The 16,133-nt window shown below is 38.8% G+C and overlaps 1 protein-coding gene across 2 annotated transcripts in view; it reads left to right on the top strand.

Annotated features, from left to right (window-relative positions):
• LOC6620533 (ecdysone-induced protein 75B, isoforms C/D) overlaps positions 1–16,133 on the top strand; it is a 96,536-nt gene that overhangs the window by 13,156 nt on the left and 67,247 nt on the right. The window contains exon 1 of one of the 2 annotated variants that reach the window (XM_032719453.1): positions 12,271–12,924. The exons of the other annotated variant lie outside the window; for it this stretch is intronic. Within the exon in view, the coding sequence (XP_032575344.1) occupies positions 12,840–12,924 (85 nt within the window). The 5' untranslated portion in view covers positions 12,271–12,839. Of the gene's footprint in view, positions 1–12,270; positions 12,925–16,133 lie in introns of those variants that run through there. 2 annotated transcript variants of the gene reach the window in all.

Genomic DNA, 16,133 nt, shown 5'->3' with positions numbered 1-16,133 from the left:
TCGTCTGACAAAGGAACGAAATCCCAGCAAGCGAAAAGACTTACATTTTGTACTATAATTTTTAGGAGTTTTTTAAAATTAAAAATTCCATATTATTTAAATAGTTCTTTTAAAGTAGTTGATGTATGTAGGTTTGTTTTTATAACAACCCTTAAGCCCTTATAACAACTTCCTTAAGGCTTGAAGAAAACTTTATCGAATAACTCATATCCCCACTTTTTAAAGTAGAGGTATCTCGAGAACAAGAACTGAGGCAGAAACGATAAATCGAAGACCTTGAACTTTGGTAACAACAAAGGCATGCAGAATAGTCCGAACAAGAAGAAATGAGCCTGGAAAGATCAAAATCGAGATGGCGAAGGGGCAACATTACCAGCATTAAATCAAGCAGACCAAACCAAAGGTCCAATGTAGGGCAGACAGAGAAGGACGGCAACAGAAAAACAAGAGGGGAACAGCGAGGGACTCGTCTGGTTATTAGCAGGATCGGCAAAGTATAAAACTGGTTGCAGAGGGAGCCCATGAAGAAGTTTCTCAGGCAAGTGCCATTGACCTACAAGCAAAAGTCGTTGGCTTCTTGTGGATCGCGAAGAACGCAAGCCAGAGGGAAAGAGAAAGGGATACCGAGTGTAGAAAGAGCCAGCCCATGAGTCAGGAAAGGGAAAGAGGAAGTGCACAGAGAAACTTGTCATGGAAATCTAAAATTATTCTAACTAAATATTGGAAATTGTGTCGGACTTGGTATGAAAGATCTAAACAGGGTTGTATTTATAGTCGTACTAATAACTTATATTGATAGTCATAAAGTTCAAAACCAACAATTTAGGATTTGTTTTTTATTTAGCATTTAGCATTATATAATAACTCTGTTTATTTGTTTGTGCCTTTCGATTAATAGTTAATTATACAAAATCCTTTTCTCACTGTGCAAAGGAACTTAGGTTTGGTAGGTGGGCTGGCCTTGATATTGTCAACGACATGACTTCACCCAAACAACAAAAACAACAACATCACCGACTGCAAAAATTTTAAAATAAAATACTAAAGGAGAGGGTTGGCCCGAAGGGAAAGGGAAAGAGAGGGATATATAGCGTCACGCTTGGGACTTGGGGGCGCTATTTATACATTTTCCCTCCTGTGATCTGCTTTTTGTTTATACGCGCGCCTAAAAACGTTCTCAGATTCTGCTTAGCCCCCTCGATCACTTCTGTTGCCCCAAAACTTCCAACAACAACTAGCAGCGATTCGAATCGCGGCTGTACTCGAATCTGCAATCTGCATTCCCTTCAATATGCTATTGCCATCCCGCTCCGGCCTGGGAGATATAGCTCAAGTGCAGTGCCCTTGACTTAGGTCAATAACACGATTTGTTGTCGTTCTTCGGGTCTTTGGCTAGCTCTTAGCTCTGACATTATTGGTATGATGCACAATCTATAGGGTCTAACTGGGTTAAAAACAACATATGATTTATTGAAGTAAATTACATATTCACATGACGGGCACAGATTCCTTCAGTTATGAAAAAATAACTATTCACAAAACGAAAAGTTTCTTAATTCTGTTGGATCTATTGATTTGTACTAATTTTTAATTCGTCACCAATTAGTTCTTATAATCTAGTGTCTAATCAATCAAACATGCTTAACATTTTTGTAGTAGCCTTATTGTCAATTCTGTTACAGCGTTGCATTCAATTTAGTTAGCAAAGCTAGTTAGTAAGGGCTACTGGCATTTAAAACTATATAAATTTAGTTAAAAGCCCAGTCACCAGTTTAAATCGATTGTTTTTCGATGCAGACCTCTCTCGAAACCCGCTGATATCCGGGCAGCTAGAACCTTATTAACCCAAACAAATACCGAAAGTACCCGCACACGTCGCTGCTTAAATGGCTCATCCTTGGACATGCCATTGCCACTTGACAGTGACCTTACAACAGTCGAACGAGGCACCACCCAGTGGCCATTACCACCCCCCATTTGACACCCTGTGCCCACCCAAATGACACCCCCCGTGCGCCCTCCGTTGGACTGCAAATGCTGCTGCATAACCTTTGCCTTGCATTTGGAGGCGATGCGCATGAACCTGACATTGAACGTGATGGCAATGAAATTTTCCGAACTACTTCCGAGAGCGAAAGAGAGAGCAAGTGCAGCGCAGAAAGAGAGGACGAATAGGGGGCTTACCGGCAGAAAGGGAACTTAAAACATGCCCATCCCACCGCATTTCCCAGGTGAATGGGGGCTGGCATTTTTGATGGCTTTCTACTATACATTGTTGCGTTGCTTTGCCGGTTTCTCGATTCTGAATAGTTAGGGGCTGGGCTATAGGGGTTATAGCGTGGGCAACCGACGTTGTGGCGGAGGTCAGGTCAGGGCCAAAGCACTTGACATTTCTCCCCCTGCCACGAGATCATAAATATTACAGTTCCCTAGACTTTCCCCACATATATGGGTTAGTGTGTCACGCAAAACTTGGATTGGATATTTCTTATAAACAACATCGGATCGGTTGAATCCGAAACCAAACAGGTGTCATTGAACCATATGTGAAAGCGAATCATACGCAAAATGGAAGTAAATTGTACTGAATTGATTAAAGCTCGATTTCTGATGAATATTGAAATTCTTTTTCAGTTTTAATGTGTTCTTTGTTTGTCTGGGATTTAATAAGAAATAGTATTATATTCCTATAAACAATTGATTTGCCATACAAACCTTTATTATCCTTTTAGTTTTTGCTATCATTTCGCATTTCCGCTCCATCTTTGGAAGCCTAATTGATAGATAATCGATTAGTTTAAGAATTTTCCTACTTAACTTAAAATCAAAATATGTAAACTGACACCAAAACTTTTGTTTTTCCTATGCAATTTTCCTGAACTCACTTTTGGGGAAGTGAAGACTTCGGAAAGTAAACAAAAAACTAAATTACGACTCTCACTCTCATCCTTTTCGCTTCTCAGAAAAATCTTTTTTAAAGTATTTTCTTGTTTACTAAATTTAAAAATCTTTTTTTAATAGGTTAAAACCTTCCTGGAAAAGTATTCAAATATATTTTTTAATTACAAAAGAAAATGATTTTTTTAATTATAATATAACATAACACTAGTATTAAATACTGGCTAATAGCTTATTTGTTAGGTGTTGTTAAATGTTGTTAAAAAAGTTATATTCCATGCGGTAAAAACGTTTGGTCTTCCTATATTTTCGTGTATATTGTTTTTGGGGCTACTGAAATTGACAAGTCCTTGTTTGTGGTCAAGGCCGTGTTGTGGGTTGTGTATGTGCGTTTGTGTGTGCGTGGTGGGGGTTCAATTACTTGTGTGTGTGTGTGTAGACTGCAAGATGGCAATGAAATGTGCATGCGTTGACAGCTACAAAAACAGCAACAACGGTCTGTGCGCGTGCTCTTCGGATTGTATAATGAACGCACAAGGACAAGGATAAGGACAAAGGCGACAGGCTTCCACTCCTTGCATTCCACCAGTCTCCTTTCGCTCATTGGGTGCGTGTTTTTTGTGTGATAAGCAATGTCAATGTCAACTTATAATTGCCATTTTCCTTCAATTACAACCACTTGAAGTAATAAACATTGATTTTTCCTCCGTGCATCCTGTGGATTACCTCCTAGTATACTAACCCAATTTTCTCCGGCTTTTGACATTCAATCGGTCTCCGTTTGTTTGAATCTATATTTGGCTGTTTCATAATTTCTCCTTCTATCGTCGTATTTATTATGGCGAATTTTGGCTTGGGGGAAATATTCGATGAGAAGCCTTGGCTCACTTCCGTGCCTTGAGTAATTTCCTTGGCATGTTGCCCACTGTGCTGCCAGAGTTGCCACCGCAAACTCACTCACTCAATCATCAATTGTGCTCTGACGTAGCTCATAGGTTTGTATTGACCTCACCCACATTACTCTATTTCATATGTATACATAGACTTCCCCACTCGTCTGCTCTGTGACATTGAAAATAAATATTTTTGTGTCTGGGCACGGGGCATATCGAACGATTCGATGTCGGTTAGGTGACCGCCAGTTTCCGCACTACGTATTCTAATATAATAGAGAGACTTTGGCGCAGGTGGGCAGGTGGGATTACAGGTGCACGCTTAGGGGAAGCAAAATCTAAATAGAATCAAGTGCGAATTAAATATAAATAATTTATTGACAGCAGATTTATCATGAGAATTGCTTTCTAATGGGGAAGTGAAACGTGATGTTTTTATTCTCTGGTATCTAAAAGTTATCTAAATTTCAAAAGTGAACACAGCTCAATGTATTTTTTAAAGTAAATTTTTGTAGTTCAAATTGGTAAGCCCAACAAAATATATTGAGTTCAGAAAGTAATTCTATAAGTTTTAAATTAAATGCAAAATATTTCGATAGAAACTTTCCCACATCAATCTTTCGACTCATTTGAAATGTTAGTACTTGTAAGTACTTCATAGTGACTTCTAAACTTGATTTTTAAAAACCAACCAATTTGGCTTGATGATACTGCCAACCATCGTGACTTAGAGGCATCATCAGAAATTATAATAATAACAAAACAGCCACAAAAAGGGGCTGGAAGAGCGAAAGATAGGGAACTAAGGGGTGGGCAGTGGGAGGAGGAAGGCTGGCCTTGCCTGAGGTCTTGTGTAAGCGACTAAATGGGGACCTACGTAATGTGTGTCACTTGCTCCACACTCTCACTCACACACACGCCGGAGAGAGAGGGAGGCAAAAAGTAAAATGAAAATAAATTGTGATGGTCAAGGTCGTTGGCATGTGCGCTTTGCGCAATAAAAACACAAAAACCGGGCGCAGAAATGAGGAAAAATGTGCAAAACAAGCGGATAAAAGTTGGAGAACTCTCGACGCGATGTCTGCAAATCTTAGAGGACCGAATCGAAGACAACCCACTGATGCCCCATAAACTGACCCTCATTTAATATTTACCATTAATCTTGTATTCTCTCTCCTTTCCTTGCAGGTATGTACCAAAACGCCTTATGATGTCAAGTCCAATTAAATGTAAGTCCTTCTCGGATGTCGGTTAATGCCACTCAAAGTCAATTAACTGGCAATTAAGGCAGGACCTACCTTTGCCGTGGGGCCCCCAGCCAATTACCCCTGGGCAAGGACCTGCTGCCCATGTCCTGGCAGCCCCTTGGCAATTTTACTTTTCCACACTTTTCAGTTTGCATTCCGAGGGCAAAAGCTCTCGCCTGCGCTGAAGGTTACTTGCGATCAAGGGCAGCCCAATGTCGGATCCTTGGTGAAGGATGGGGTTGCACTGCACGTGTAGCACATACAAGGGCAATCTGACACTGAAACCATATTCTTTATATGCATTATTTGAATATAAACATTGTCATATCATTTTCTTAAATCTATAATACTTCAATCTGATTTTCCGTTTCGTAATAACATAATTTTAAAATATAGATTTTAAAATGTTTGCTCCATCCTCTATTATTGGTCTCTATACTTTCTTTTACTACTAAAACAGCTGTTTGTTCAATGTTGCCGCATCTGTTGCACTTCCTGGCGGCAACTTGTGGCTCTTCACCTGCAGAGAAGTGCAGAAAGCTCTCTCCTCTCGGTCTAAATCTCTTTGACTGTCATCTCTCACTAATTGCAGGGTTGCCTTTACTTGGCAACATTTCATTTTAATAGTTGAAACTACGTATTTCAAGAAGCTTTCGTGCGCGAACTTTAGCTGCGAATGCAACCCAAGCGCATCAGCAAAGCTTCAGGTGCAGTTTCGGACTTTTACGATTTTCTGTGGAAAAACTTTTTTCTAATGCAACTGGAAAATTGTATGACAAAGCTTTTCCTCGTTGCATTTTTCGCAGTTGTTGCGGTTCCACCATCTGGCAATAGATGGCAGCAGGCATGCAGCTGTGAAAAATACTTGCTAGATCGGTTGGGTTTAAAGCAAATTGTATTCTATTTTATAGCTTGAAAATACATTCCTTGTTATCTAAAAGATTAGAGAAAATGGTTACTTATGAAATATTCATAACACGACGTTTTTCTTAATGATTCCTTTTTATCTATTTTTTCCTTAGCATCTTTTAGAATTCAGGATGGAATGTTAACCTCATTTACTTTGTTGTTAATCCAACATAATCCCAAACAAATAGCGCCCCATTCAAATGGATTCCCAGCCACAATCGTTAAATAGCAAAAGCGACCTTAACCTTGGGCAAGTTACACCATTAGTTGTTGTTTATATTCGGCTTGGTTCGTAAACTTTTTTTACGTATTTGCGGGTAGCAACACATTTAATTAACCGTTTACCAGGCCGAAACAAAAATTGAAATATTTCTCGTAAACTCGTAATGCTCGTTTTTCCTCGGGCTTTTCCGTTTACTTTTGGCTCCGAATGTTTCCTTACAGCCATTAGGTTCGGTTTTGGGTGTTGGCAGGCGTGGTGGGCTGTTAGCCGAGTTGATTGCTACCAACTCCATAGTAGGAGGCCTATAAATTTGGCACATAACTCTCACACGCATTAGCACTTTGTCAATGTGGCAGCTTGCCCTGTCCCTGTCGCTCTTTCAGCGCCTTTCTCTTTCCTGGCTTTCTGCGCTTTCCTTTCGCTTTTGTTGCTCTTCGACCGGGCATGTGTCGAATTTCGTTGGTGGCCTTGACTTTTAGTAACCTTTCGGTTAATTCTAGTGTTATTAATGGAGCAATTCGTGGAAATTGCTTGCTGTGTGCGCTCTCTCTCTCTCTCTCTCTCTCTGCTCTAAATGGTTTTCTCTTTCATTATTGGAGCTCACTTTTCTTGACTTAATTGAATTTGTTATTTGCATTGACAAGACTTTGAGCTGTTTGCTTACTTTAAAATTATGATAAATGATTTTATGCGGAAAACATTGTCGAGCGACAGGATACACAAATTTTCCGTTGGCCCACGGCCAAAGTAATACCACCAACATTTACACTGTTAATAATAATGTCCATTTACTTATTTAAATGTTTTTTACTTGAGATGTATGGTATAATTTTTATATAACACCTACGCGCATTGTCTTCAAATAATTCTCAATTTCATGCCACTCTTACTGCTGCTGAAAGCAAGTTCATGGTCAATGTGTCAAATCCCCTCAAGCGAAGTCGAAACCCCCTGCATGAGCCGCTTTGTTTCCGTGGGCTGTCCACCCAAACCATCCACCAAAATCTCACCCACTCACAGCCTCAAGTTTGAGCCCATTGGGCTAGGCCTTTTCTCTTGGCTTGTGCTAAAAATAACCCATACGCCCCTTTGGCCCACAGAGACCTTTTTTCTCTCACTTGTATTACTTTCCTCTCCTCCTCTCTCAAATAAAAGCATTTTGCTCTTCTTAGGAAATATTTGTAGGACTCATATTAATTTGGCTCTGATGGAAAAGTTGGTTCCATGCTATGAATTCCATGCTATGAATTTGGCTGTTGATTTGTTTAGAGCATAGCTTTGATTGATATTAGATCTTGGTATCCTGTAGCGATATTTCCTGATTAAATTTAATGCCGCTCTCAACTTTCCAGTTTTTGTAAACATCCCATCTCGCTCGCACAGTTGTGACCTAATGACCTAGCTGTGTACAAGCTTTTGTCGGCCTACTTTGCAAATGGAAGATACATAAGCTGCCCCCCTGTCGTCTTTAGCCACCCCCAAGTTTCCACCCAACGAGCACGTTACACTTAAATTTTAAGGTGCCACATATGTTTTAGCTTATTGAAAACCAACAATATGACGCCCTTTTTTCGCCTAAAGCCCCTGTGTTTATTAACTTCTTAAGTGTATTGGTATTTGCAAGGAATTTGTTTATTTTTCGCTGGCTCACCTAATGCGCATTAACTGCCGAAAAATACACACGAAAATAAGGAATATCATATTCGTGTGTGTGCAAATGTTTGTGGACTGCCTCAATACTCCCTCGCAAAGCTTTTCCGCATAATTTTCCCGCTTCCTTTTTGGAGAGCTTTCCCAATAAACACGGCAACAAATGTCGCACGCGCTGCGGCAACAACAAAAGCAACCACACTCGTGGAAACTGCTGATTAAATATACACATAATGTGAGAACACTGGCGTTAAAAATGTGCACACACCGTTATACATAAAGCAAACCAAAATATTTACAGTAGATGCCCTAGAACATTAACAATACTTTTATTTTGTAGAAGAATTAACATGGCAACCTTCATTTCAAATTAATGCAAAAATTTAAAGATCTTTAAAGGCTATGCATTTTTAAAAAAAATTATTAATAAAGTCAAAGTTTTGAAAACTTTTCCAATTTAAAGTAAATGTCATTCATTTCTTAAAACGTATTTGATACACATCTGTCCTGCAATTCTTCGATTTTTAAATCATATCGAATTTTTTTCTAGGCATTCACTGTATATACCAGAATATTTATTAATTTACATATAAAAGAAACGGACGCAGAGAAATACAGCCAAAAAGCCCACCCGCAGTCGACGTCGACGTCAGCGTCGCTGTTGTATGTGTTGCTTTTGTTGTGTGCCGAGTAAATAGGTGAACGACCGTCGATAATACGCGACCTTCAAAATAATCTGGGCCAAGTGCTGTCCCAGTGCGCGGTGGTATGTGTGCCTGTGTGTATCTGTGTGTGCGTTTGTATCTGAGAGTGCCGTACACTCACGCACTCTCTCTCACACTCTCGCCCACAGCCACCCCCTTAGCTCATATCCATTGCTCTTTCTCTCTTTGTGTTTGCGAGTGTGAACAACTTTTGTCGCCCGCTTTTGTTGTCTGCTGTTTGGAGAATATTTATGCGTTTCCTATCAGAGTTATTACTATGAATAGTATCCTATATATTAACTTAAATCACAGTTATTTTTACTATGTGCATGTATTGTGTAATTCAACTCTTATCGTTGGTGGGGATTTGAGTTATGGATTCTATTTTAAAGAGCGCTAAATCTATAAAAATATAATTGGCAAATGGTATAAAAAATTAATTAAATATATATTTCACAATTCTTATTCTTCTTATTATTATTTTATAAGCCCTATCTTAGCATATATAGTATATTATTGATTTTATTGCAATATATCAAAAATCCCGATAAACAAAGAAACAGTTAGCTTTATAGTCACCTAAAAGCTTTTTTGAGCTTTTCACGCATTTTCGTGACGTTTTGAAGGGCCAAAGTCGTTGCACTTTATCCAGGACAATGACATGACACACACACACACAAGCGAAGCGGCACTAAATCCTTACACACATTTTGAAAGCACCGTCGGCTGGCCATTTGAATTGCATTGCAGTTATTTTCGGTTTTAATTAAAATTTTAAAATTGTCTCTCCTTAGTTTTTTGTCTTTGACATCGTTTAGTGGGTGCCGAGGGCCGGAATAGGGGGTTTTCGGTGATAAAACGGTGGGTCACCATTTATCGGCGCCTTCTGTCCCATTTGCATGAAGTCGAATTGCTTTTGGGGTGAGCACAGTTCATGTCCTTGGACGAATTTCCCCGAGAGTTGAATAGACACTGAATAGACACGCTCTATAAATGTATATGCATGACTAAGTGAGTTTCGTGAGAAGTTGAATGCATGGGAAACTACGTCAGCGGATCAAGAGACTTATGTGTGGTTGCGGTTAAATTTTTGAGTCCGCACAGGGAAAAGTTCTGAAGGAAGGCAATTATCCTGTCCTCAATTCAATGTATGATTCTGCACTCTTAAAATCATATCATTTACATGTTGCGTCTCCTAAACTAATTTGGCAAGCCTAAACTTTTATATTTAATTAAAAGTTCCAATTTTCCTGCTTTGCGTTGCACAGCTTGCAACCTTCCATTCTCTAAGAAAAGTGTGTTTCTCCATTAAGTTGAGCCCCTTCTCCTTTCAATTCTCAGTTCTCAACGGTGTTGGCCTAATCGAATCAGCAGCGAATTACTGGTGGGTTAAGTGCTTTTTATTTTCACACCGTTTGGCGCCTAACACGTTTAATGGAGCACTAGCGGGAGCCAATTTACACAGATACAAATTTATATAGTTTAAGCAATGCCTGCCTTTTCAAAACCAAAAATATACAATTCATATTTTTGAATTGTTTTTCAACTTATTGATGAGTAATAATAGCAATAATCTGAGGCCTTTGTATATCAAGAGTATGGAATACTTCACAAAATATTTATAGCATACTTTTGGCATACTTATTTTAATTGTTTCCAAAACACCAGATAATTCTACTAAACTGGATTGTTTGAAAATCTCCGAAGCAACTTCTGTTAATTTAAAACTATGTGTTAATTTAAAATACTTCACAATATAACATTGATTAAAACGTGAAAATATGTTTTGATAATTCTAATGAATTAATGCAATATGGTACCAAGCATTAGCGCAAAGTTTTCGCCAGCTTGAGACGATTGTAGATAAATTTAACCGGTTACCTTCAAATATTTTTCTCAGTGCGCAGCAGCCCAAGTGGTTCAACCCACACCCAGATTCTGCTGCTGGGCGCTGAGTGCAACGCGAAGTGACCCTGAACCCGTGCAACGACACAGAATCGCTGGCTGCGGCTGCTGGCCGGGATTGTGCAACATGGCAGCCGAATCCGAATTGAGGGCAGACCCAGAGGCACGGCCTCAGTGGGCGGATATAATGGCCCCCGTTCGCTCCCTCGACTTACGTGGGGTTGCAATGAAAAGTTCAAATGCGTTCGCTGACATTTTGCTACAGTTCCCAATGCCACTCTTCGGTGGCTGGAAAGACCAAGGCAGCATGGGGATTGCGGAAAACGGAGGTGGCTTAGCTGCTGGCTAGGACAATCCCTATGTAGCTCAAGGATTCGGTCGCATTCGCGTTGCACAAGCCACAGACATTTACTTACCTAACCCAAACATCAAGTCTCTGGTCTTCCATTTGTCTTAAATGCAGCTTATGTTGCTAGTGTGCCTCATATATTTATTACTTTCTATTGCTGATCGGTCTTGGTAAGCAATTTTAATCGAAGCTCTTACTTTTTATGTCATTATATTGTCGCTTTTTTCAATAAGAGTTCAAATAACAATTAAATGCATCCCGAGCCATTACGCTTTTTATCAGATTGTAAGGAGTATTTATTTATTGCTACTGCAATAATAAATTATAATGAACATATCTACATAGAATTCGGTCTATGAATTTGATTAAAAGTTTTATTTTTGTTTGTTTTCTGACAAAAGCATAATTAAAGTTTTATTTTTAATTGGGGTCCCTTTGAAGGCGCAAGTTTGGTTTCAGGCATTTGTGCTGCGGCTCTCAGGAAACTTTTTTAGTGGTTTCTGCTGTAGCCCTAGTTGCCTTTGTTGCCATTGTTGCTGGTATTGGTGTTATTGCTATTGCTACTGGCCAACGCCGAAGCCTTTCTCACGCCTCGTTTTTGGCTCGTATCGCTGTTCGTCAGCCCGGCCTTGAATAATTCTTCTGTCATTGGCATTTTCACAGTTCATTTAACTTTGGCCCGCTCTGCTTTTGCTGCTGCTTCTGCTTTTTGGGCCTTCGTAAGGCAGGACTAGGTTTTTGGTGCTTCTGTTGCCAACCGGAGCGGTAATCGGACTTCGGCCGAGGATTTTATCCGCTGCATTCCCCAAATCGGTTGTTGGTTTTGGCGGCCACAATCTGATAGTTTCGCATTTGGTTAAATGTTCGTCATTAGCCTGAGCCAATCACTTTTGTCTGGGCCGGCATATGGGGTTCAGCTGAAATGGTTAGGTTATTTCATTTTATTGGAGCTGAAATATACACAAACTTATGCAAAGGAAGATATAACTCTTTGACTTGATTAAACTACTGATAATGTTTAAACTAAATTGTTTAAATACAATAATCTATACAAAACAGGTAGAAGCGAATTTCACTCAAACTAGTAAATAACTACAAATCAAAATTTCTAAAAGCCAAAATAATGAAGAAAAATACACAGAAAATGTACTAATTTCCTGTACTTACGCTGTTTACAACGTGTATCAAGTTCGATTTTACTTTCTTTACTTAAAGTGACGAACTAAAGCCACTGAGATTCAAATCCACGCGCCAAAGCTTTACCATCACATCTTGCAAGCAGTGCAAAGCTCCATGAAAGCAGTGCGACAAACTGTAGCCACATGGCCGGCCCCGAAAAAAGCAAAAAACAAACCGAACAGCTGACTGAAACTTGCGATTTTCTGCTTCTGCATTTCGGCTTTGGCGCCCCGCGTTTGTTGTTTTGCTTATTATTCTGCGTTCTTCGCTCGCTGCGCGAATACCGAAATTCTGAACACTGAGACTGTGCCCGGCGCTCAAAAATCTTTCCCAAACTTTTCGGCATTTCCACGTGAATTCGTACGGCCAAAGCACAAATCAAAAATATATTTTTTTGAGAATTCCCCGAGTGTCATAAAGAGAGAGTGATAAGTCTTTCTAAATGTTAAATAGTTAGAGAATGCATAAACAAATGGTGGCATTTATTAGATGAAAATGCATAAAGACTTGGCCAAAAATAAAACACGTAAAAAATCCTACATCATCACTGCTCTGGTTGCTACCTTGTGATAAATCTGTGCACACAATTATTCCATAGGAAATTTAATCAAAGTTTTTTAAAGTTAAAGTTAAAAACAAGTTGATAGCCAAAACTAGACTAGTTAGCTAAACGAATTGAACACTCACAAAGGTGCCATAAAAAGCCTTAAATATATTAACAAGAAATAAAATAACTAGTACAAACCCTAGCAAATTTATAGATCAATCAAACAATTCCAATTAAACATATTTAAATCAAACTAATTTGAGAGACTTGGTAATACCACATCTGAATAATTAAATACATCGAGCCAAGCCCCTTTTCAACGGTAATCAAACATAATGACAGTGGGCAGTCGGGAGGATCTCTTTGCCCAGGCAAAACACATAGACGATACCGAGCGTCTGATTGGACGAGTCTTAGCTGGTGAGTGAATGATTCAGCCTAAAATATAGAAATTGTATCTGTATATTGATATATATTCAATCAAGTGTAGTCGATTTTCATAGGTTTATGTAGATAATGGGTCCTTTGTTTTCCAAATTAGTTCGCAAATTTTAATTTTTTGGAGAAAAGATGTTCGATCTTATATAAATTTTGAATATCAAATATATCTGTCATTATAGATTAAATATGTATATGTATCTTTTAAGCCATTCTTATGGGTATAAGAAATATAAGTTAAGCTTAATTTACATAAAAGCTAAGTTTATTTAATTAGAATGTCATAAAAAGCGACCTCTTGTATGTCTAAAATCTCTTCCCACATCCACAAGCGGCAGCGAATTTCCCAGTCTCGAAAAAAATGATTTCACTTTCTGTCTATCTTTCTATTGGCTCCATGTACTGCGAGTATTTTTGGCGCTTCCTCGGCGTTCGTTGAACTCATTAACCTAAATTTTCCTTTTGTGCAAAAACAAAAACCAAACGCAACAATCTGAGTGAGGGGGATAAGAGGCAGGTCCGTCGTGACGATAGCAAATCGCATTTGCTGGCTGCCTTTTTATTATCTTTGCCGAGGGGATATTTCTGCAGGCTTTGGGCAATAAGAATTTTATTGGCATATTGGCTGGCCGCAACATGAGCTGATTATTTTATGCATTTTCAAATTATGATTAATACTTGCCGCATAATTAAATTACATATTCATGTTTGGCCTCAAAATGCGTAGCAGAGAATCTTGATGAATGAATTAGCGTTTATGCGATGCTTAGATTATCGTAATATTTTGATAGGAAAATACGTAAATAATTTTGAAAACCCTAGAAAATATGAACTATTAAGAAATTTAAAAGAAAAAAAAGCTATATTATGTTTAAATTTGCCAAAACAAGAAAACAATAAATAGTTCTCGTTTTTCAATAATACACAAAAAATAAATGTTCAAAATGCTATATCCAAAAAATATATATTTATATATCTTCATTAATTTTATAAAGGAGCTGACGGAATTAAGTATGGATTTATATATTGAACTCAGCTGTAAATACTCAGATCATTCATATAGCTTATATTGTATTTGCAAAACTTTTGCGCATTACCCTTGAAATCTCTTTATTATACCCTTAAAAGTAGGCTACATTTTGTATATAACTGCGATTGGATGGTATCGTAACGCCGCATCAGAATGTTTTCTTAATAGTTAATCTTTTCTTAAAATTTTATTTTTTCCCTAAGTTTTCGAATTACTTAGTTCCATTTTGGAGCTGTTTCTATTATCGCAAATTCCAAAGCATGAACGCTATACGTGAGGCAACCTATTCCATGAGCACCAATCAAACTCAAGCCGAAAGCAGCGCAAAAACCCGAACGAGTCCGATGTTGAACGAAAGTAAAAGCACACTAGCTATATCAGCAATGTCTGTTGCTGTCGTTGATGTTGGAAAATCTAGGCCAGGGACTCGTGCGGTCGTTGAACTTGGCCAAATGTGGGGGCACATTGCGCTGAGGGAGGGGAGGAACCTGGAGCCATGAAAGTGAATTTCCTTTTCAATTGATAGCGCTCATGGAAAGCACAAAGATTGCGTCTGGCACTTAGTTTTGAACCTCTTGAATGTTGCTTATTTTGTTTGCAACTAACTGGTGCAAGTGAATGGCTACGGTGTCTTACACAGGCACATGCACGTGCCACAAGTATTTGGGGCATTTGTTGACATTTTGTGGCATTTATTCTGTTGAATTCATATTTTTTTCCGTTCCTTTTTTTTTGTCGGTTGCCAGTTGGAGATTTATGACTGACAATATTAGGTTTTTGCGTTTGAACAAAACGCTTGGGTGACAATTTTTTTGTGAATAAATGGGATTGTCTTGTGACTTCTGATATTTGTAAATATGTTGGAAGCACTCGAAAGATTTTTGAGAATTTTACTACTACTTTAATTGGTTTCTTATATTTAAAACTGAACAACATTTAAACACAGTATATATCAGTTACAAGTTAATCTGTTCAAACTATCTATGGCAATAACCTTCCTCATATCTCAGAGTATTGTTTGATTATTAAAGTCTAGGCTTTTCCGTTCTTGAAACTAGAGTTTAACATTTTTTATTTATTTTTTGCAATTTGTCTAAGTTTTAACTGGAGATTAGATAAGCGGACCGACAGCCGGCATAATAAAAGAACGTGTGATAGCAACGCAGTTTATTCGCCCTCTTTTTAAAACTGGCTCCGCTCTCCAAACGATTCTAAGCATTGGGATAACTACATTTTCTTAATAAGTTTAATGCCTATTTTTGGCTAGTTTTTAATACATGGTCTAATCAACTAATGTGGGGAAAACCCATAGGCATTTTCCTTCTTTCCTCTCCGCTTCACTCCGTACTTGCTCTCTCATTTCCTCCATGCCTCTCTCCGTTTTCGCTCTTATCGCACTCCCTCTCTATTTTTTCGGTCTGGGGTTCTAGGCATTGTGGCTTTGGCCTTGGAACTGCCATCGCGTTCATTGACCTGCCTCAGCTCGGGTTTGTTTTTTCATTGCTGCCCCTCTCTGTAACTATGTTTTGTGTGTGTGTGTGAGTGTGTGATTGCGGTGCGCGTGTGTGTTTAGTTCTATTATCGCTACAGCCGATGTACGCGGCGATATGATGCCAGCCAAATGACCTAATAATTTTTTTTGTTTTGCTTTATTTTTTACTCAGCTAACATTTGCGTTTGCTGGGGGGATCACAGGGATGGTGGGGAGTGGTAGGTATGTCAAGGGCGTATGGCGGGTCCAATTTCTTTTTTTGGGGCACGCTTCAGTATGGTTTCATATGAGTTCGTTCGTAAACACTGCGTATACTTGATGGTATTTTCATAAATTCTACGATTGTCGCAAAATTGTAAAATACTTTAAACTATTGTTTTCATAAAAATGTCTGTTCCACATCCTTTTGAAATGCATGTGAATATTTTCTGAGAAATCACATTTGCTTGTCAGCTGCAGCAGATAGAAGAACATTTGATGCTGACAGCTATGAGAGAGTGGGATAAAAACTCGCATTACTCATACGCAACGTGGACTATACTAAAAGAGAGAGAGAGCGAGAGTGTAAGCACCTCAATTCTCGCTCTCCGGCAGCAGTTTTCTGGGGTAAATGCATTGGTCGCATTGGGCCAATGTCCGGCCTTCAAATTGGCCCGGTTCTGGCGCCCA

Source organism: Drosophila sechellia, chromosome 3L (assembly GCF_004382195.2).
Source record: "Drosophila sechellia strain sech25 chromosome 3L, ASM438219v1, whole genome shotgun sequence".
In the NCBI taxonomy this organism is placed as follows: Eukaryota; Metazoa; Arthropoda; class Insecta; order Diptera; family Drosophilidae; genus Drosophila; species Drosophila sechellia.
The sequence above is the reverse complement of the archived record's forward strand: the minus strand, read 5'-3'. Positions and strand labels throughout refer to the sequence as shown.